This window comes from Motacilla alba, chromosome 14 (assembly GCF_015832195.1).
Source record: "Motacilla alba alba isolate MOTALB_02 chromosome 14, Motacilla_alba_V1.0_pri, whole genome shotgun sequence".
NCBI classification, from domain to species: Eukaryota; Metazoa; Chordata; class Aves; order Passeriformes; family Motacillidae; genus Motacilla; species Motacilla alba.
Window position 1 is genome coordinate 13,294,948 of NC_052029.1, and position 23,499 is coordinate 13,318,446.

Genomic DNA, 23,499 nt, shown 5'->3' on the forward strand with positions numbered 1-23,499 from the left:
CCCATCTCCAAGAACAGAACTTATCAGCCCTGTTGCTTCTCTGCTGATAAAAGTGTATTTTCCCACTGGAAGGTTAAGAAGTGCTTACACTTTATCTCACATACCAAGACTTAGCTTGAATTTTTTTTTTTTTTTTTGTATTTCTGAAAGACTGGTATCCATTAATATCAAAAGAACAAAAAAAAAACTCCACTGCACATTAAGAGGCTGACATTAAGTTTGGCAAGTGATGAATACACAGCACCGTTCAATACCTGCAGCATTTAGGAAAGATCCACATCCCAGATGGAACAAAAGAATTGATGATATGTAAACAGCAAGATAATTTTAGGATGTTCTGAAAGAAAGCTGATGCCACAAGTTCTGCCTAATACACATTGTGCAGGTCAGGAAAAAAAAAAAAAACAACAGCCAACAAACAAGTCCTGGTGCTATTTTAGTGAATCTTGCAAAACACTTCTAATTCTTTGGAAGCAAAGGCTGTTTTTTAATACCACAGTAATTAGAAAGATGACAGATTCATCGAGGGGTAAAGCACCCACACCGAAAATTAAGATTTCATTAGCACACTTATGGCTGGTTTTGTGGTGAGAAACCTTTTAACATCACATGGGGTGGAGGCTGCAGAAGGATTTCAAAAGCTTCTTGTGTCCATTCCCCTGAGCGGGTTCAAGTCCCTTAATAAAGGATTAGATTATAATTTTAATGGCCTGTTCACAGGCTGTGTGGATTGAAGGCATTTATCTTGTCAAGTTAACAGTCATCTTCCTGTCAGCTGCCTTGCCTACAGCAAGACAAAAAATAAAAAAGAAATAAAGAAGAAAAAAGGAAAAAGGCAACCTCCCAACCCTGGGGGGGAGGGTCTCAGCACTGGGCAGTTTTTTTGAGCAAAGATGTAACTTGGCTTTTCTGCCAGAGAGGAAATGCAGGGCAATGCTACAACGTGGCCCTTCCCCATGCTCCGCTGCATCACGGGAGAAGGGAGGTGGCCAAGAGGAAAATGCAAAGGATCTCTGAGATGCATTCACCCTTTTTATCTGCAGAAAGCAGACACGGTCATTAGCAGGAGCTGTGTTTTCAAGTGACAAACCAGGAGCAAGCTTTTCCCCCAGCCCCGGCAGCTGGATGCTCTGTGCATCCCATGCTGTAGCCAAGGAAAACAAAGCTCATCCCTGGCCAGTGTGGGAGCCTGCCCTTGCCATCCCCCACCTGGGAAAGGCTCTCAGCATGGCATGGAGGAGGCTTTTCCTTTCAGCCCTCAGCCATTGAATCCAGGGAATGCAGGGAGCACGGAGCCAATCACAGCAGAAGGGATGGCTGGGCCTGTGGATGGATTAGCGAGGAGCAGGGCTGGGTTGCTAAGAGAGGCACCTTTTCATGGCAGGGAGGCCTGATACAACAATGTTGCTGCACAGGAGCCTCATCCAGCATCCACACAGGGCCCTGCCACAAGCAGAGAGAGCTGCTGGAGAAACAAACTGCCCTTGGGAATGAGAAAATACAGCAGCAAAGAGATAAAAGCCCAGCAAGTCACACAGAGACAACCTCCCCCCAAATAAAACCTCCTCTGCCCAGAACAAAAGTGCCAACCAGGGAGCTTTTGAAAGCTCTGTTTTTATCTCCTGTGCTTCTCGTTATCTTTAATTATTAAGTGTCACCGGGAAGCGGCTGCCGCCTCCTGAAAAGAGGGAAAACAAGAGTCCTGGTGCCTATTCCTGGGCTCTGCAACTCCTCCCCTACTTTACCAAGTGCTTCAGCACCACTGCCTCCCCCTTTCTGCCTCTTTACTGCTTTCTTTCTTCCACGTACGTGTGGCCGCAGCCGTTCCTAATAAACTTGAAATGATTTTTCACGACGGAGGCTTCCAAAGGACTGAGGGGTTTTGTTTCAAATCATTCCCAGATCAGCTGCGGAGAGCCTGAGCAAGAACAGGCCTGGGCTGTCTCTGGTGTGCTCCTCCATGCAGCAGGAAGCAGGGATAAAAGCAGCCTGTGCTGGAACTGGAACAGGGCATCCGCAGTGCTGCAGGAAAAGGGGGGCCGGCACGGGGACCGAGCACACGGCAGCGTTCAAGAAACGCAGAGTTATTTTAGCAACAGGCATTCCACATCGATGGCACTCTGTGAATTCCCCTGGATGAACCATATGCTTATGATTGAGGCATTTTATAGCAGTTAAAAAAACCCCAAACCCACCACAAACTCCATATCCTAAATTTAGGGGAGCTTCCCCCCCATCCCTCGCTTCCAAATCCTAAAGGCAGCACTGTGCACTTCATGCATTTCCTTGATGCATTTGAAGTTTTTCTTCTCTCAACATCATCTTTTTGTAACACCAGAAGGGGGGATAATTGCAAACACCTCATGATGATTAGTCTTCTGCTTTGAACTTTAACGATGGGCCTTTGGGAGGGTTTTAAGAGTTTACTGAAAACATCTTAAAACTTTAAAGCCAAAAAAAAAAGCCTCTGTGCAATATTACTGAGAGCCCAAAGATGAGTATTAAATTCAAAATAATACATTTGAGAGCAGAACCTGGTTTGCCAGAATGCATTAATCCCATTGCATCCCAGGATTTGTAAAAACTGGATGAAATGCACACAAGCAGCCTTAGGTTTGCTACAGATATTTAGAAATCAGGGCAAACACAGCCCCGCATCCCAGAGCCAATATGTAGAGCCACAAAGCCTCCTGAGCTGGAAGGGACCCCCAACAATCATCAAGTCCAACTTGTGGCTCAGCACAGGACCCAGCAATGCCCCCCTGTGCCTGGTGATGTCCAAATGCTCCTGGAGCTCTGGCAGCCTTGGGGCTGTGCCCATTCCCTGGGGAGCCTCTCCAGTGCCCCAGAACCCTCAGGGGAAAGAACTTTCTCTTGATACCCAACCTAAACCTCCCTGGCAAAGCTCCAGCTGCTCCCTTGGGTCCTGTCCCTGCTCACAGAGAGCAGAGATCAGAGCTGCCCCTGCGCTGCCCCTCGGGAGGAGCTGCAGCCCCTGATGAATCTCCCTTCAGTCTCCTCCAGCTGATCAAACCAAACAGCCTCAACCACTCCTCAGACAGCTTCCCCTCAAGGCCCTCCATCACCATCTCTCCTCTGGATTTCTAACAGCTTTATTCCCACTGCTCCCTCCTGAGCTTTGTCTCTGGCAATGTTGCATCAGCCCCTCCTGCAAAGCAGAGCCTGCCATGGACTGGGGGACATGAGGACTTCTGGCCAAGCAGCTTCCTGGGAAGGGCTCCTGGCACCTCCTACAGGGGTGCAGGGCACCAGCTAGCTCCAGAAGAAATACAGGGATGAAACCATTCCTGCCTGGCCCCCCTGGAAGCTGCCCACCACAGCAGGACTGCAGCTTGTGTCAGAGCCAGCAAATATTGCACTGATACTTTAAAATCAGACTCCAGCCTGATTACAGCTTAGGGACAAAATTTTAACTAACCTTTAATTATGGGAAATTTTGAAGCCTCTGCTTTACTCTCTCAAGATCACTTGAGACAAAGACTAACAGATGCTGCCATTCCTAGAGGACTGCCTTTAATTTGTTTTTAACCCAAGCTAATGAATAGGTTTGCTTATACTTTCACAAGAATTGTTTTAGACTGGGAAAACATTAAACATTTGGAGAAGAACAAAGGTTGCCTATTTTAAAGAAACCTGAATTTTGCTGTAAATAAGAGAGATTTAGACTCAAACCAGATCTTTCAAAGTCATGCCTTGGATGGACGTTATCCCTGGCAAAGCACAGAACACTACTGATGCAATGGTCTTTTGCTATTTCAAATCTCCACGTCAAGACTCAAATTCCATTTTCCTCTTCACATCTACCAGGCTAACTCCTGTTTCCATGTCCCATCTGAGAGCAGAGATCACCCTGGAGGGGTTGGGTTGGTGTTCCTAAGCCCCTTATGAGGGAGGACCATGCACACAGGTACCCACCATCATTGCAGCTTCAAGCCAGCAGTGGAGTTTTGTGTTACTCTTTGCACTGCAGCAAGGACAGTCACCCAGCTTCACCTCCCCAGCCCACCAGCACTCCATCATCCAAAAAAGAATTAAATAATAAAAGAGCAGGCCGTGCCAGCTCTGTGCTGACAGTGGGAAATTTTTCTCTGCCACAACATTGGTTAATTAGAGAGGTGGAAAGGGCCTGGTGACAGTGGCCTCTTTGTGCTGCTTATTTATTTATTTATTTGAAAGTACAGTACGAGCTTTTTTGAGAGGCCTCATGTTTTCTCTGGCTCTGAACAAATGCCATCCCCCAGCACAATCAGCAGCCTGACAGGAACAGTGGATGCCAGCGCTGCCGAGCCCCGAATCGCATCCTGCTGCAGAGGGAGTGGGACAGCAATCCCAGCAACTCAGAACCAGCTGTCAGAAATGCTGCAGGGGTGCCTGCAAGGAGGTGGCTGTGTGTAGTTGAACAGCTCACACCGACAGGATAATTCAGGGAATAAAAGCAGGCAAGCAGAAGACTTGGAAGATTATGCTGGTTGTGACATTGCTGGGAGATCCCCAAGAGCCAGGAGGTAGAAAGGAGAGATTTAGAGTGGCTTTTCCCTGACTCTGTGCAGATGCAGGATTGTGCACATTCCCTGCAGACAGGGGGGCTGGGAACAGCCTGGAAAGCTGCAGAAGCCCAAGACAAAGAGCCATTAGGAAAGAGGAAGTTCAGGGGAGCCCTGGGAAGGCAGATCCACATTCACGTTGTTCTACGGCTTTGCTAAAATCAGGAAATTCAACTCCTGCTCCTTCCAATACTCCTGGATTTACAGTATTGAAGTCCTCTATTTACAGAGACTTACTTGTTGCAGCAAGTTTTCCCAAGCCTGTCACAGATAGGAGCTGTATTAAATTACTACAGCTCACTCCACACTGCAGCTCTCCCTGTGCAGCTGCTGACAACAGCCCTGAGAATGGGCCCAACGACAACTCCGGGCTTGCAGGCACTTTTCTGATGGGTCCAACTCTGTGACAGGATTCACAGCCAGCAGTCAGATCATCTGGGCACCAAAACCACAGCTCTCCTTGCCTCCAAATGCCAAGCCATGCCAACACCATCTCAGCTGCAAAAGCAGGAGTGAATCCCAATAATCCCAAAGCTAGCTACTGTCCCTGGTGCCAGCACTTGCTCTCCAGAACAGCACTCGGAGCACTTCCAGCCAAAGCCCTCATCTGAAAGGAACTGATTTTCCCTAAAGCAACACCAGCTCCTTCCAAGCTGTGGTCAGATGTGACTCTGTGCTGATGCAGGATCCCAGTGTGGTGTTTTAGCTGCCTTGGGAAAAGTACAAGTCCTGCTGGCTGGAACCATTTCCCCAGGTGGAATGTGCGTATTGCAAAGCGCCGGCATGGACAGTGATTGAAACTGGGGCGAGAATCATTCACAGAAATCCTTTGTTACTTACTGTGGGGTCTGTCCAGAGGGAGCACTTGGCACAGTCCTGGCAGGGTGCCCCAGGAGAGCGGGGGTGCTGGCAGAAGTGGTCGTAGCCGTTGATGGCAGCCCGGCAGAGGTAGCACATCTGGGCGCCGCAGCGGCACGACATGCGGTTACAGCCCTCCGACTTAATCAGGCCCGTCCCACACTTGTGGCATTTCCTAATCCGGGCAGCTGTCATCTTCTCCTCTCTGCAAGACCAGGGAGAATTAGCAAAGGGGTGTTTGCACTCACCAGCCTGTGATAAAATGACTTTTACACTACCCCAGCAAGGCTTTAACCCCCTCCTCTTTGCTCCGGTTCCATCCCCAAGTCTGCTGCTGTTCCAAGGAGCTCTGGGCTCAGCTCCACTTGGAGCCAGCCCATGACAACTCAAGAACAAAATAAGTGAAAGAAAGTCAATCACTGGCTGCATGCTGCAGCCCTGATCCTGGTTTCCACGAGAGCCAAAGCACCAGCCTCTGGCTTGGGAGGAATCTGAGCTGCAAGTTCAAGGGCCAAAGGGCACACGGATGCTTGAGCTGGCTGAAGGAAAACACAGCCAAGGAGATAAAGTTCAGGAAAAGCAAACATTTGGCTGTCACCTCTAGCTTTTATGTTTACCTGTTGCTCTGGCTACAAAGTTGCCATGACCATATATTTCTTTTCCAAGCCTGGCAGCTATGCTCCAGATTCACTTAGTGTTTGTTAAATTTAAATCAGTAACTGAAAAATAATCACGTTTCCCCACAGAGGCGTTATCTTTTCTCCAAGATTCCCTACACACATCTTGCAGAGGTTATTGCTCTAGGTTTAAGAAATGGGTTTTCATCTAGCAGAGCACAAGTGGGAATCCAGGACAAAGCTCAGTCCTTGTTCCCAAGGGACACCCTGGCAGTGACACACACTCCAGCACAGGCTCAGCTCACAGCAAGACTATTTTGGCACAGAAATGAAGAAAGGCTCGGTCATTTAATTAAAAGACTTCAGAATATAAATTATCATCCTGAGGGCCCATTTTCTGACCGCTGGAGATCACGTTACACTTTAATTCACAACCTAGAAGTGAAATTTGATGACAGCAGAGCAAAGCCAGCATGTTTGCATGGAGGGAAGCACAATTCTTCTGACACTGGGGAAGGGTCATCCTTAGCCAGGCATCTCCACCCAGCAGCTTCAGTGCATCTGCAAAGTTAACAAATGTCTGGGAGATGGCAGGGAGGTATTTTTGAGGACTACAGCACAGCCCCACAAACTGCTCCATCAGCACAACCGGAGGAGCAGGGAATGGTGAGGTGGGAACTTCCCAGCCTTGCAGACACCCAAGGCTCCCACAGAGTTATACCCAGCACGACCTGCACCCAGGCATGTGGAGATGTGCTAAGAATAGGCACAAAAACCCAACTTGAGAGTGACTTTCCTTAGAGCTGCAGCTGCTCTTCCCTCTGCCACTCAACAGGATGCTGTCGATGCAGATTTTTTTTTTGGAAACTTTGAGCAAGGCAGGAAGTTTAGCCTGAACTCCAGCTGGGCTTCCCTTTCCTTATGCAGGGCTTCAAAAGGAAGTTTTTATTGTATCAGGCAGTTAGACTCATCTATCCACAGACACAATCTGCTGAAGGTTTTGAAACTGGTATTTTTTTTCCTTATTAGGGACATGACAACTCGTTCCTCCTCCCTCTCATCCCTCTTTCCTACAGGGAAAGGATCAGCAGAGGAAAAAAACTCATATCAAATCTGTGAAGATTTTCTTCTGAATTAGGGACTGTGGGATGAGCAAGCAAGAGTCATTCAAACCCCAGTGGTGGAGCTTTCCAACCTCTACTCAAGCCAGACAGACTAAATCAGAGAGGCAGGGATTGGGCAATGTGGGCAAGTCCCACTTGGCTGCACCAGACATTTAGCTCCATAGATGAAAATTCCCTTGTTTCCTGAAGGCAGAAGATTTTGTCATTTACTGTAGATAAGAGAGAAATCAAACTGCAAAAGATTTTAGGGTAACAGTCAGGATTTACATCTGCATATTTCAAAACGGGACTGCACTTTGTAACAATTCCTACAAACTGGTTAGAAACAGGCAAAAGCTTCTGGAGGAAAAACACATCCTCTCCCACAAAGCAGCAGCTGAGCAAACAGTGCTGTCTCCACTCTAGATTTTCAAAGGCTAGCAATGACCTACTGTGACTCAATCCACTCCTCTGCCTCAGTACACCACCTCCCTTCTCCCCCCAGCGATGCTAATGGGGGTTTCTCACCTCCAGAAGGACCAGGTGCCAGCCTGCAGACACTGGGCCAGCCAGAGGAGCAGGCTGGGCTGGTGACAACTTTCCCACGTTCTCAAATTACCAGCTGGAGCTGCTGCCAAGTAGCTTTCACAGACAGAAATGCCATCCTGGAGCTGCCTGACCCCTCAGCTCTGCCATCCCCAGGACCTTCCTGGGGAAGGCAGTGACAGCCAGCAGAGTTTTCCCCTGGTTGTGGAGTCTCACTTACATGGATGTCCTGTATTTGATGTCATCCTTCTCAGCCAGCTGCTCACAGGTGAGATTCATGTGCTCCTTCCACAGCCCCTGGCACTTCCGACACGTCTCCTGAGGAGGATAACAAACATCAAAGGAAGAAAAAAAAAAAGACTCAGCACACCACTAGCAGCTTTAAGAACTGTAAAAATTCCCCCATCAAGCTGCAGGTTCTCAGGTGAGGGTGGGGCTGGCAGGATGGTACAGTGGCCTGCAGGTTTGTCCTCCACAGGAGACCAAAGGCCACAGGTAATGGGAGCCAAAGGTCTTTCCAAGGCACAAGAAAATAGATATAAAAGAAATCAATAAATCTTAATCACCTAAAACTCATGGCACAGCTACCAGGCTCACCAGTCACAACCCAGAGGAGACTGCAGAGGTAAAAATGTGGTGCCAAAGGACATCAAGTTCATCTGTTTCCTGACCAAAATCCTTCACCTTAATATAAAGGGTTTCTAATTCCACCATTGATGGAAACTCCACAGTTACATCAAAACCTCAGCTTCACCAGGCACACAAGCAAATATATATATATTGTTTTGCAAAATCTCACAAAATAAATGATTAAACAGCTGAAAAACACAGAACGTGGACAAACATCCATAAAACCAAGGTGGAATATGAACAAATATTTACAAACTCAACCAGCATAGCTGGACTAAACTTAGAGCAAGTGGCTGAACTCTCTTGTTCCTGCAAATTCTTTAGCAACAAGGCTCTAATCCAGGGCTGGTAAAGTTGCATGGAGCAGGATTGCTGTGGAGGCACAATTGGGAAAGGAGCTTGGACCAACACTGGGGACAGAGCTGATTTTTTCAGTTGGCTGGCCAAAGAAAACAATTTTGTTTTGGGTCAAACAAGAGATTTTCCTTTAATTTGAGGAAGACTAAAAAACATCCAGCTCAGACTTGAAAAAAATACATGTTTTATGATCCAACTGTTTCATCTTCAGGATGGCTGGGACTTGGACTCTTAGATCCAACCTTCCCCCTGGCAGGAAAACCCATCTGGCTACGCAGCATCCTTTTCCCCTGCACACCAGAAAAGGTCCCAAAAGAGCTTTGCCCAGGCCTGGTCTCCCTATCAGCAAAATACGACCACTGCAGAGACAGATCTTACTCGATTGCATTACCTTCGTTTTATTTTAATGAAGAAATTGGCCGTTTATGTGAGATATGAAAGAAGAAAATGCTTCAAGACACACGTAGGCAGCAACACTCTTTTGATCGTGAATCAGACAAACAGGATGAAGGCCAAAGCTTCCAAGGAAGCCACCCTAGGAGGGGGGGATGCAAAATGGAGCCTTGTTTGTATCTGTGCTGGCTGGGAGATGCCCGACTGCTCGTGCTTTCATCTGGGGAATGAAAGGCTCCTGGGCCTGGCTGCTGAGCCGGACGTGTTTGCAGACAGCGGGGTAAGGGCTGCAGCGAGCGTGTGACTGCATCCCAAAACCCAGCAGAGCATTCTGTGATCCCTCGCCTTGCAAATGCACCCCTTGGCAGGCAGGCGCTGGTTTTAAGGGGCAGTAAATGCCTCAGGTTCTATTGATTCTCATGAATCATTCATCACACTCTGTGTTTTCCTGCTAAAGCTGTTAAAACAGGCACCATTTTGTGTGCATTTCTGGCAGGCCTCGTCTGGCTGGATGGATCAGACTGGGAGCTGTTCACATACCTCCACGAGGACCCACCTTCCCCTTTATTCCCAACACCTGGCCACATGCCATTCCAAGATCAAAAGTGCCTTAGGTTGCCTTTTTTTTTTTTTTTTTATGCACACCAAGGGTTAAAAAGAGCCCTTGGAGCCCTGTTACTGCTTCCACACGCCAGCAAGAGAGATTTAACAGCTTTTTGCCAGGAGGGCTGGCACATTTTCCAGCCAGGAGCCTGCTATTCCCAATTACTTAACTCCAGGAGCCTCCTCTGCTGCCCAAACGATGCCCTTCTGAAGCAGATGGTGCCACTTAGACCCTCATCCCAAGTCATTCCCTTCTGCTCCTGCCTCCAGCCCGGTGGCTATTGGAAACTATGCTTTCCCTGGAGCCCAGGCTGCTGTTACTTGCCAAACAGTTGTCTCCTGCACTCAGGAAAAGGGATTTCTGTGCAGGCAAGGAGAAAGGGAAGAGGCATGGCCATGCAGATTCCTGGGATGGCACCACAGGAGCTATCCGGTTCCCCGCGGGACTGCGGCCCAGCGGCTCCCAGCGCAGCTGTGCACATTCCTGGGATCCCTCCCAAGTTGTGTTGTCGTCAAGGAGCTGCAAACCCACAGGCAGCTGGGCCTGTGCCAATGCACCCCACAAAGGGGACAGTCCTGTGGCTTCCCAACTCCTGAGTGTCACCTGGTGCTGCCTCTGACTGAGCAACGTCCTCTCCGTGGGAGGCTTGGGAATATGCACCACACACGTGGCAGCAGCAGAACCTGTTGTGATTTTCCCCCTCATTCTACCCAAAAGCAGTGGCACATTGTTTGATCCCTTCAAACAGAGCTGGGGAGGAGGCCCATGGTTCAAACAACAGCTACTGCTCTGGTACCACAACTGAGATCACAGCCCATGCCCAAGAAAAGTGACCTTCTTTCATTTCTACAGAGTCAAACCCAACCCACTTGGCTGATGAGGGTTTTGCACACCTCACACAATGACAATTCTGAACTCTATGATTTCCACAAAGTGTTCTTATACTTCAGAACCATCCCTTTGTTTGATAATGGAAGATACTCTCCCACTACCATATTCATTAACCTAAACACGCAGTGGAACCGCTGATTTTTTGCGGCCAACCTGGATTATTTCCAGGGGAAGAGCAGCACAAGGCACCAAGCCTGGCTACGGGAATAGAAGGCACCATCTAAACCCACACAGAGGGAACAAGTCCTTCCCTGTCCTGAAATCATCTACTCCAAGTGTAGTGGCCAAAAAGCAACTCAGTCCACCAAAATAAAGATCCTTCCCACCTTCTTCAGCACTTGGTCCCTTAGCAAACCCTGCTGGACTCAGGTAGGGGCACTTGTGTTTTAGCTTTAACAGCACTTCAGCTGAATGTAGAATCTCTGGATACTGTGAATTCCATGTTTTCTCCTCCCTTCTCCCAGCCCACTCCTCCTCACGGGCAGGTACAGCTAAGGCAGCTCACACTTCAGGTGCTGGAGAAGTCTCGGCATTAGGAAACGGCTCCAAACCAGGCATGGAGACAGGAGATTAACAATCTGCTGCCTGTTACATCTGCCCCAGCTTGGCAGGCAGCCTGGGACAGTCCATTACTGCTGTGCTGGCCGAGGGAGGATGTGATGGAGAGGGTGTTTAATCGCACCCTGTAATCTCCTCACTGTACATCTGTTAGAGGCAGTGGCTCCGCTTCCTCCCGCTGCCCGCCAGGAAGCAGCCGGGATTAACACAAACATGTTTGGGTTCAGGAGGATCCTTTGTTCCCAGGGTCAGTGGTAGATGTGCAGCTTTCTGTGCTCAGGGCCAGCCTGGCCAAGGGTGGACACTTTGCTTTTAGTGTGGGAAGCACAGCTCTTCCACAGCCTTGTTAATTGTCCCAGCACCTAATGAAGGTAGCAGGGAGTGTTTTGTATAAATTTACACCTTCCTCAGCACTTCTGCTGGTACTTGCAATGGATGCTACAGTTTTGAACACAGCCTAGACTTTTTCCCTTCCCTCTATCATCAACTAAAAATAACTCTCTAAAGTCCATCCTACTCATCACGGGGGGCAAAAATCCCAAGTAATCAACTTTTCCTTGCCAGTTTCCACATTCTCTCGGCCACAGTCAGTAACAGAAATTACTTTTCCCGATTGCAACCTAAACAAATGCCACATGGACAAAAACATCAGATGATCCACCCAGATCCCAGCCCGACTGCCCACGGCATTCCCGCCTGCCCGCTTGTGCCGTAGGAGTTTACACAGAGCCATTTACTGACTGAGCAGAACGCAGAGAGGGTGGGGGAAACTCCACTGAAACAACAACAGGCAACAGCCCCGGCTGTCGTCACCGCCCTCCGCTCCCAGTGGTGGCTCTGAGTCCCCTCAGCTCTCCATATGCTGGGTAATTAAATCCTTGTGTGATTCCCTGCGTCCCCCAGGAAGGGCGAGGGCCACGCTCCAGCGGTCTCTGCCCGCGGCACACGCGGGGATGTTGGCAGGAGGGAGGTGAGGCAGCCTGGGACAGAGCCCCAGTGATTGATTTGCTGCTTCCTCCTGCTCTCGGACGTGCAATAGCACAGGCTGACCCCAAACAGGCTGAGCTTTACCCAAAAGCAGATGTGAATGCAAGTGCCTCAGAACAGCACCTCAGGGCCAGTCCGTACTGTGCTGCTTTAATTAAAGAGCTGCAATTCCCAACCAGATGAGTTAATGGGAAGACAAAGAACCACAGAGTCTTCCTCCCCACAAAGTCTCACTGTCCATAAAGCTGCACCGACCTTGACTAAAAATTGATGCAGAAGTGGCTAAATGAATACAACCTTTAAGCATGGATAAGCTCTCATGAACACACTCCTTCAGGGCTGTTTCTGGGATTTCCTATATGTTAAGCTGGGATAAAGAGGCTATAATCCAGCCCAAGACAATCCATTTGGGTAAGAGACCCCTCTTTAGAGATGTACAAACACCCAGCATGGGGAGGAGGGGTGTCCCCAGCTCCACGGATCCCTGACTGCCCGGTGCAGGGAAAGCTCCTTCCAGCATGAATTGCTGTGGCAAAATGCTGGTCCTGGAGCACGGGCATGATGGGTAGCAGGTACCAACCCCAACCCCAAAATCCAGGCAGGGTGCAGAAAGGAAAATGCCATGCTTTGGATGGGTGATGGAGCAAGGGGCAGGGAGGACATCCGTGGGTTTGGAGCTCCCCCGGGAGCACGGCTGTTCCCCAGGCAGCGCTGCCGCTCAGTGGTGGCTGCTCACACGGCAGGGACAGAGAGCAGGAAGGGAAAAACAGAGTTCTCCTCTCCTGAGCACCGATGAGCTGTTCTGTGAGGGGAGAGGTCACAGGGAGAAATGAAGCAAAAGCACAAGCTTGGACTAGGCTGTAAGAATGTGCTGTGGCATAAAAATAGCGACCTAAAAAAGGAGTGACCGGGAATTAAAAGCTGGATAAGGAAAACGTGCATTTATATCCAGAACTCACCAAGAATCATAGAACAGAATCATGGAATTATTAAGACTGGAAAAGATCTCCATCCAGTCCAACCTTTAAGAAGGGTGGTTAAAGCTTTTATATAGCCATATATTAAATCCCATTACAAAAAATGATGACCCAAACCGATCTCTTCTGTTTTGCCTGTTCTTGTTAGATTGAGCATATTTTTAGTCTCACCCCATCTCCATGATACTGGACATACTGAATGCCCTTTTCCTTCCAGGCTGGTTCCCATGAAGGTTTGGGTTGTCTGTGTCAGAATCCCAGAACCAGAAATGTGTGCTAACTCCCACCTCTTGCTCAAGCCAGTAGGACAATCTCATATCTGCAATTCAGAAGTTTCTGAAACACACAGACCAAACCAAAATAAGCTTTTCCCTCCTCAGAATTTGACTCTAAAAGGCTAGAACAGCTGCTGGTGTGGGTGAAGTGGTTAGAGACTTATGAAGAAAAAAAATATCTGCAGCTTCACACAAGAAATGCTGCTCAGCATCACTGACCCTGTGGCTGGCCAGAGGTGGAAACAGCAACAGCACAAGAAATTGCTCTTTGATCTCACACTCAGGGTAACCCGAGTATGAGAAACAGCTGGTTCATGGAGAAAGGTCATATTTAATTTGAACTTGAACAAAACTAATTTTTTTTTTCACTCTCTGGAATGTTTATAAAGAAGTATGATTGTTTCAAAGCTACTTTCTCTCAAGCTCCAGGGCTCTGAGAAATACATCAAAAGGTACAGGCAGCAGGTTGGCTGCAGAAAAGAGCACTGGAGTATTTGCATGGCACACCAGGATGCCTTCCCCTGAGCTGAGGAACAAGTGTTTCTCACAAGGATAAGCCCTCCTCACCAAAATTATGTGGGTTTTTTTTTTCAAAAGCTAGTTCCCAGCCCTGAGCAAGTTGGTATCACACAGAGGATCTCTCCAGATCAGCACACGGAGAATTGTGGATACAGGGTGGACTGTGACATACCCAGAGGTGGTCACCCACCAACCTGAGTGCACCTGCAGGGCAGGCAGAGGAGAACACTGCTTGGCCACTTCAGAAGGGCAGGTTAAATACATCCTGGGACCTCACACCAACCGTGTTGGCTAAATCACTGTACCTGAGGTCATATCACTCCTTCCCAGGGAAAAACTTGAGAGGAACTCAGCACATGCTACTGGAAACACATCTGTAGCTGTCAAGCACAGCTTTGAGATCTGTTGGACTGATTGCAGATAACAGCTACTGCCTTCCCAGCCAAGGTAAATAATTAAAAACCAGCAGAGGAGTTCAAAGCCTCAGCAGCTGCCCCTCCTGCCCTCCCCCAGTGCAATTCCTGCACTCAATCCAGCAGAGCAGATCCAGGAGGTTATCCATGTAATCCTCTGCACAATCTCACAGAAAAAGGGATGCTGCTTCCAACAGCTGCAACACTGAGTGATGAAATCTGACCGAGGAGCTGGTGGAAACAATAGAGACCTTGGGAGAGGCACAGATTTAGAGTTCAAGACAAGCAAGTTGATTTTTAAAGGATAACTCCGGAAGGTCACGCCAGGGGTTGCACCCAAGGATGCCAGGAAGGTAAAGGCTGACAAAAGGAAGGTATCTTATTTGCAGAGGTACCTGCTAACGATGCATTGTGAGACTGAGAGGAGGAACAATTACTGAAGTTAATTTTGAAACTTCCCTCTTACACGGCCACATGATAAACAAATTAATTCCCCTATCAGCTGGTCCCAGACACAAACCCCTACCCTTTGGGTGGCAGAACATGGAGAGAGCCTCTTCCAGACCCATCCTATTTTTTCCATGGTTTTCTCTCCCCCTACAGTTTGCCAGATTTTTTTTTGTAACACAGAAAAATCAGCAAGAGGAACTCTGTTAGAGATGTCCTCTCCTCCATCAAGAATTGCATGGAGACCCAGGTTTATGTAACACACCTACAGCCTTTTCAAGGAGTCTCTGCAATATAGCAATTTCGATGGTAATTTAGCAGCATTAACACACCTTGTTTTCAATTTAGAACATTTTTAACTGCAATCTCTACCTACAACAGAATTTCACACTCCAGATCATCACAACACCAGCAAGGGATGGAGGAAGGTGAACTGATGCTGGTAAACAGCTTTGCTCTGGGTACAAGTCCCCCCTCAGAAACTGGGCAAGCACAGCTTGTGTTGCCTGGGAAAGGAAACCCAAATGAGGGGAAGCCCCCAAAGTAAGGTGTTCCTAGCTTTAAACAGGTCAGACTAAACAAAAAATAAACAACAAAAAAAAAATGTTGGGGAATGAGCAAGGATCGAGAAAATAGAAAGCAAAGGGATAACTGGCCTTCTCGAAAACTCAGAAAATCAGATGACTGACTGCTTTAATGCCTGTGTGCTTCAGTTACTTCTTACCTGCTGCTCTCCACAGGAGCACTGTGCACACAGGACACATTTGCACCCCTGAACTGAACTACAGGGCAGCCAGCCCTACTGTGATATTTATAGCAACAATATTTACCACAGAGGTATGAAAATGGCCCTGTGAACCGCTAACCTTCATTTTGCACCTTCACCACTGTGACACTGAGTCACCTGCAGCTCATTTGCTGGGTTTAAAAAAGGCAGTGGAGAAACCAGAACCCATGGCCCTGCAGCAGCCTGCTGGAGCTGCTAAAAAAACCAAAATGACTGAGAAGTGCCACGTGGTGAAAGAGTTCACACCTGAGCTCCAGTGCAGAAATGCACCGGATTTCCTCCTGCAGCATAAATGCTATTATTTTGTACAGGTATCTGGATAACAACAACAAAATATGTCAAGCAGACAAGTATAAAACAAAGCAGAAAACTAATCAGGGAAATAAATGTGCTTGCAACTTACTGATTCCTCTTCCAGAGCCCCCGAGTGATGTTCCCATTCCCTTCTGTACTTAAAGCACCCACCAGCTGCACCTGGGTTTCTGTTTGGTGCAGAAGTGGTGAAAAAACCCTCAAATCCACAGTTTGTGGGTGTTTTTTAAAGTTCTGCTGAGGTTATTTGGCCCTGCACGATGCAATGTGCCTTCCCAAGGCTGCAGGGAGCAGAGGGACACTGGGAAGGACCCACCAGCCCCACAAGGAGCAGGGCAGAGAGGACAGAGCCACCTAAGGCCATCGAGCCAAGTGCCTGCTGACCCCCAGACCAGCCTAATCTTGACCAAAGCCGATCAAGCCGCCTTAACTCCCGCGGGGGGACGGGCAGGTTACTGGAGCAGAGCTGCAATGTCCTGCCAAACGAGGGTAATTCAGGACACGTTCTGTCTTCTAAGTAGAAAAATTGTTTAACCTGTAATTTAATTTTCAGCTAAGTCATATAATCCCTTTCAATTCACTTTTTTATTAGTCGCGGAAAAAACCGCGGGGCTTGGAAACGCTTTGGAGCAAGAGGAAAACCACCTCAGATCTGCAGACATTGAAGCTAAGCTGAGTTAGCAACTCCAAAGGGAGCCTCTGCACCTGCAGCAGCTCTCAACAGCAGCTGGTAATGCAGCAAGACAAGCTGAGTTCCGCACAGCCACGTGAGAGCAGGCAGGAGGCCGGGACAAAGACGCCAGGAACAACTCCTGGAACCCCTGCAAGGTTTGTGGGGTCCCAGAACTGTGTGGGACACAGCCCTGCACAACAGGAGTGAGACTGGAACAGCACCCTGCAACACTGGAGTTGTGAAATCCCAAGTGAAGAGTTCCCTTTCTGCCACGCTCACAAACGCCCATCAGAAAGACCGGTTCCCCTCTTCCCCTGCCTGAGCACATGAGTTTAATTAAGCACGCTGTTCAACGATTTGCATGGCGTGACTTGTCTACAAACCAGAGATGTTGCAAGCCTGTTATCTGTAAAAGCAGAAAAACCCTCAAAACCCCCCCAGAAAGCACAAATCACCTCATCTCCAGCGATCCGTTTGAGAGCCGGCTCATTCCCGAGCAGCAGCAGTAACTTCTGCCATGACCCAGCTACGACAGCAAAACAAACTGGAATATTTCATGTTGCACTGCTGATGACAATTTGGTTTTGAGGGGAGAATCCTGGCTGGTCAGGAGAAGGAAAGCCATCCTAACACCCCAGGCCACAGAGGAATGATGCTCCTGATGCAGGATGGGGGTTCACTGGTCACTTTTACCACACACAAACCATCTCCCTCCTCCTACACCCATACAGAAGGAAAAAATCCAAGAACTGCAAGTACAGAGAGCTTTGGCATGGCTGGATGTAGGTAAGGCTCAAAACTGGTGTTGTGGGGCTATGTCATCCAAAGGGTGGATTATTAAACGATGCTGTACATGCAGTTCCTCTGAAAGAATTAAGTCCAACACCCTCAAAGGGGTACAAGCCACAGACAAGAATGCAGAGGGTGGGATACCCCAAGATTAAATCGACCCTTTTGGCAGCGCAAATGAGGTATTAAGACACAGACCAGTTTCAGCCATTTCCCCAGCCCCAGAGCAACTTCCAGATCCTGTTCTCATTTTCCCAGGATGTCTATTGTAAAGACAAGGAGAGGAAGGAAAAAAGGAAAAAGCACAATCACAAACACACCACCATTAAAACAGAGGTGAAGAATATACGGATGCTACTGAAAACCACTTCCAAAGTGGCTCCCCAGCACGTGGGGAAGCGTTTAGCTCCTGCTGACCACTCGGTGACCCTGGGGAAGAGGCTTTCCATGGCAGCAAACCACACTGTCACCCACCAAGGCATGGAAACACCTTTCTTCAAGAGAGAAGTCCCAACCGTACCCCTGCAACCAGACACTGATCTAGTGAGGGGTGGCTGGAATGAAACAATCCCGGGAGCATCATGAGAGATGCTCCTAGTTACTGTCTTTTTTTCATCCTAATTTCAGAGCTCAAGTGCCACATAAGAACCAAAAATAAAGTGTCAGCCAATAGGTTTTGCATGGAAGAAACAAGAGCTGTACCACTTAAAGAAGCAGCAGTTTAACTGAGTGCCAAATGAGCCATTTGCATTAACCTCATGAAACAGGATATGAAGCAATTTTAGCAAGAAACAGGAAATTGACTTTATTAGAAAAATACTTTTAAGGTTCAAATTCATCAAACCATTTGTAGCCAGGGATGATTGGTAAAAGACATTATTGGCTGACAAAGCTGGCTTTTGGCTGTCCAAGCCATCAGCAATCACCACCCAGAGGGACATTACCTGTTCTCAGCTAATGAGTGACACCAGTGCCAAACACCAGGCACAGACATTAACTGGGGTAGAAAATGGCTCTTTAGGGTTCAGGAAGAAAACCATTCTGAGACATCCATAAGAAGCCAAGACATTTCACTTGGTGTAAAGGAGATTGTAGAGAAGAAGTGTGTATTGTTCTCCTATGCTTATCTAGACTCAATCAAAGTTATCTAAACTCAATCAGACATGAAAACCATTGTGGGTTTGGACCGGATCAACCTCTCCCCATGAAATTAAGGAGAGTCACAATTCCTAATTGCTGTCTTAAGCAACAAGACTGAAAAATCTAAGGCACCCTTCAAACAAACAAACCCATCAGGGTTGATGTTGTAACTTGGTTTATTTTAGTCTAGAATTTACTATGTTGCAAATTCCAACCCCACCCATCGGGCTGGTAAGACCAGCCCCTTCCTCCTGCCCGACTTCTCGCTTCCACTTCTGACCCAGGATTTTATTGCAAAGGGAAACCAGGGTTATTGGCCATAAAAGGAAAAGACCCATCTATCACATTTCTGCAGAGGGGAGTCAACCAAGAGGAACTTGAGTGACTTCCTTAAAGCTCCGGAAGCAGCAGAGGCCACTGCTGTGGCCCCTTATAAGGATTAAAGGGCTTTTTCTCCCGCTTCCGTCAGGGATGCACGTGGGCACCAGCACCAGACAGTGCAGCAGCACAGATGTCTCGTTCTGAAGGAAGACAAAAGGGAAGGGAAAGAAAAAAAGCAGCAGCAAGCAGGCAGTTGAGGGAGTTCTGCCCCAGGCTCCCCTGCTCTGCGAGGGCACTGCAGATGCAGCCTTTCCCTTGCTGACCCAATATGCTCCTTTCCATGCACTCCTACTGATGGATCTGCTGGAATTAACAAGCTGAAAATTTCATTTACATCAAGAATGCTTTTGGCCTTTTAGTTGTGGCATGTTTATGTTTGCTTAACAAACCTCTATGTTTCTTCCATCAGATATTATTCTGAATTCCTGGCCTCAACTATGGGCATGCTCAATCCAAAAATAAGGGGACTCAGAAGTTATTTCAATCAAGAACATTAATTTTGCTTTTTTAAAAAAATGAAATAGCATTCTTTTACATTTACATCACTAATTAGAGCCACACTTAAACTCACTTAACACACAGATGAAGGTGAGATGTCCCTGTATTGACAATCACCAGCAGCACACTGAACTTTGTATTTCAGCTATATCTACAAAATAAGCTGACAGGACAATTTCATTTTTGTTTCACTTTCAGAATCACATGAAACAATGCAGCAGTATTGGGTGGAAACCACAAAACTGATTATGAGCCCAGAAGTAAAAGTTAACCTGAGCTTGTTTGTCAGGTCTTAACAGCACAATGGTGCTTGGGGAGGAAAGTCAGTGTGATGCTCACACGGCATCTTAAAATCCCAAAACATCTCTTAGTGTAGGGTTTTTTTGGGGGGGAGGTTTCTATTTCTGAGGAAACGACAGAGTTAGAGCTTCATAATTTTAGGGTAGGCCAAAGAATCACTGCTTTGTAGCTGCAGTGGCTCCAAGTCTCTTCCTTACAGTGGTTCCCACATGTATGAATGGTTCCCATGCCCAGCACCAGCCTCTTAAACAAAAAGAGTTCCATTCAGAAGGGAAGCAAACAACACAAGATGTCCTCTTCCCCTTCACACCAGAGAAAATACTGCTCTGTCCCACACCAGGCCTTAGAACAAACAGCTTCACTCTGGGCAAAGTTTCCCACTGATCTCCAGGAAGTCCCACTAGTAGGGCATATTTCAATATTCATCTTCCATTTCATTTCTCCATATTCAGGTACATAAACTGAACCTTTGGTAACACCCTCTACAACCCAGTACCTTTGTGAAAAGGTTTGGTGTGCCAGGTTAATGCTGCCCAGCAGCCAGAGAAAGACCCTCAACCCTCTCCCCTTGTTTAACACATGAACACTATTGCTTGACTTCCCAGGAGCACAAAGAGGATATATTATAACAGGAAGCACAAAAACTTCACTTTTTGGTTTTGACCACTAACCTAGGACCTCTCCCTTGGAAGAGCAGCTTTTCAGGAGCAGCTTGAAAACCACCCTGGCTTACAGCAGCCTCATTACAGGACAGGAGAATGCTCCCCCTCCACAAGTCACAATAAACCACCAAAATAAATACAGGTCAGCAAGGCCTCACCCAGCTCCAGGCTGCAAGCTTTCTCTGGGTGTATTGTTTAAAACTTATTAAATCTGATCTTCACTACCTACTGTTGGGCCACTGGGGTCCCACTGCTAAACCTGAGGCTGATGTTCCTTTGCCAGCAAGTCAGTGGCCTGTGTTACTCACCCCAACAACTTCCAGTGCCAATTTATTTTGTAAAGCAAGACCCTCAGTAGAGGTCTTACTCAGAAGAAAAAAAAGAAATGAAAAAAAAGCCCCAAGCAGGTATAACATCTGACTTATAACATCTGACTCTACTGTTCTTGAATGCAAAACCCCACAAGCCCTTTTTGACACGAGGCTCCTAAAAATAACTCATCCTTAAAACAGTCCAGTTATTTTTGTACAGTCACAAGAATCACTGGATTGCTTCTAATTATCCCATCCTTCCTTGGAATGTCTATTTGTGCTCAACACAACTGGCTGTGACACCAGTGGAATCATAACACATCCTGAATTACAGGCAACTGGGTAAGTTTAGTTTCACCTTGTGAACAGCTTTGAGAGAGTGACAGTCAAAAAAAGCCCGTTTTACTGTGATCTTTGGAGTCTGTGTTAAAAAGGTGCCAGTTCAAAGTAGAAACAGATCTTACACTGGCCATGACTAAAAACAAAACCCGTCTGTAACAAGGATTCACAGCAGGATTAGAAGTGTTCCACCTAAACAGGATCAGCAGGCAGATTCCCAAAAAGCCCCTAGAGCAGGACTGGTCTACTGGACTTCTCTGTCTTTCCTGTAAATACATCCTTACTGCCTCTGGCCTCCAGGGCACGCTGACTTTGCTCCAGAGAGTGGTGACACAGAGGAATCTGCTTGAGGCACAGCAGAAATATGGCCAGCTGTCCATCTGCACCATGCCCAGCCATTCCAGCTGGAGCCTCACGGTAACCAGGCTATCACTGATTGCCCCAGAGCCTCCCGTGGTGCAGGCAGCACTCAGCTGTTCCTGAACTCATTACTGCACATCCAAACATTTGCAAGGAAAACTTGCTAGATGCTTATTCATAGGAGGCCTGGCTCCTGCCTGATTTTCTTAATGCTCCTCCACACCCTGAGGGGAAGAACATTTCCAGAATTAGTATCTACAGCCCCATCTTCTTCTGCCAAGCTGCATCTCAAAGCTAGAACTCACACCATATCTTTCTGCTATTATTTAACACTATTTTTCCCCCCTCACACCATCTTCCTGCTATTGTTTCACACTAATTTTTCTTTCTCCTTTAAAAACGTGATGCTTTTATCTGAAGAGTCATCCACTGCAATTTGTATTGTCATGGCAACAGGACTCCCTCCCCTGCCCAGAGCCCATCCCCAGGCTCATTGTGCTCGTTACCAGACTGGCAGGCAGCACCCTGCATACAGATGAACCTCTCAACGTGGGCTGCTCTCCCTGCAGCTGGACTGACACAGCTCCTGCTCTGGGGTTATGGTTGCACCACAAGAAGGGAAAGAGTCTTCCTAAATCAAATTTCCTCTATTCAAAGAAATAAGCTTTACTCAAGGCATTTCTGTAGTAGGAACGTTTTTGTTTTGCTGGTTAGAATGAAGAGAGCTGGGCTCACAACCTGTCGGAGCAGTGCAATAGAAAAGAATATTTAGAGCAGGTGTAAGAGGGCTTTGCTAAGGCAGCTTGGACATACTGATAAAGAAAAAGGGGAAGATCACTCTACAAAGGAACACAGCCAAGAACAGGGCTCTGGAGCCCTCTTATGGCAGCTCGCTCTCAGCTCCTCAGAGCACAATTCCACATACACCTCGCAGCATCTGTAAGGACAAGGATGCCATGCCATTAAGACAGGGTGGGAAAGAATAACTGGCTTTGAGCACACAAATGTTTTTAAAATCCCACACTTCAAGCTCCTTCAGTGGTCCTGTTAAATGTGCAAAGACTGGACAAGCCCCATATTTAAAGTGGGACAGAAGACACTGAGACCAATCTTTTCCATAGCTAAAGTGCTGCTTCAGCAACAGAAACATGTAAGGAAAAAACCAAATTCACTGCTCCAGTGCTAACACTGCTCCATGGAGATGTCAGGCTGACTAATGCCACGAAGGAAGGCCAGACTGGTTTCATACCAACACTTTCTTCACTTCTCCAAGCCAATAAGTTCTGACAGAGCCACAGAGCTCAGCTCCAAAATCCCTGCCCAGCAGCCACTCAGGGAGCACATGGTGAGGAGGGGGCTCACTCAAGCTGGGAAGAGCACAGCTGCTGGGCTCCGAAGGGGTTACAGAGATTCAACATCAGGGAAATATTTATGGAGAAAAGATGCTGAGCTGTGCATGTTTTCCAGGCTGGAGATGGTTTTAATTTACCTCTTGCAAAGGCTGTGATTATTTGCTGCTGGTTTTTGTTGAAAGCAGCTATTTGAGGCTCACCTACTCCCTCTGGTGTCACAGCTCTGCAGCTGAGCCAGAACAAAACACCCCCTAAACTCACACAAACTACATGGAATCCTGCTTTTTTCCCCCTCTGGAAAAGATGAAGCCATATTTATAAGCATTAGTGATTACCCTTCCCAGGCACAAAGCAGTCTTTGACTATAGCTTACTAAGGACAGTGCAGACATCTAGATCTTAGAGCTACAGCCAGGAGTAGATCTCTCTTTTTTTCCCCAGTTCTTCCTTCAGAGACTGGTCTCTGCCTGACTTCAGCTCAACTGCAGCATCCACCACACTCCTCACTAGATTTTCCTATAGTTCTGGTCAGCACTGACATGCCTGTGCTAAAGTATTAGCTTTGATATTTTTATGAGATTTTAAAACCAGGGAAGTATCCTCACCCTTACAAGACGAGTCAGGCACCCAATCCTCCTGGGACTAGCTGTACACTGCAGGAGGAAGCTGCATCTCACCAGCCCTCTCTTATCACTCCATGAACTCCAAAACCTGCACAGCCCCATAGACAAAAGGGATCCAGGTTTCACCGTGGTTAAAAACTGCCACTCCCAACCAGTGCTGCTTCCCCAGGCAGCATTTCCCAGATGCCACCCTGCTGCATGGTTCTTCTGCTTCTTTCTTCTCAACCTGCTCC

At 47.5% G+C, this 23,499-nt stretch overlaps 1 protein-coding gene across 3 annotated transcripts in view; it reads right to left on the minus strand.

The window, feature by feature from the left end:
* The window catches only part of RNF216 (ring finger protein 216), a 73,787-nt gene that overhangs the window by 3,760 nt on the left and 46,528 nt on the right, over positions 1-23,499 (minus strand). For all 3 annotated transcript variants that reach the window (XM_038150994.1, XM_038150992.1, XM_038150993.1), the window contains 2 exons: positions 7,910-8,007; positions 5,406-5,628 (listed from right to left, as the gene is read on the minus strand). In XM_038150994.1, coding sequence (XP_038006922.1) covers positions 5,406-5,628; positions 7,910-8,007 — 321 coding nt within the window. The remainder of the gene's footprint in view (positions 1-5,405; positions 5,629-7,909; positions 8,008-23,499) is intronic.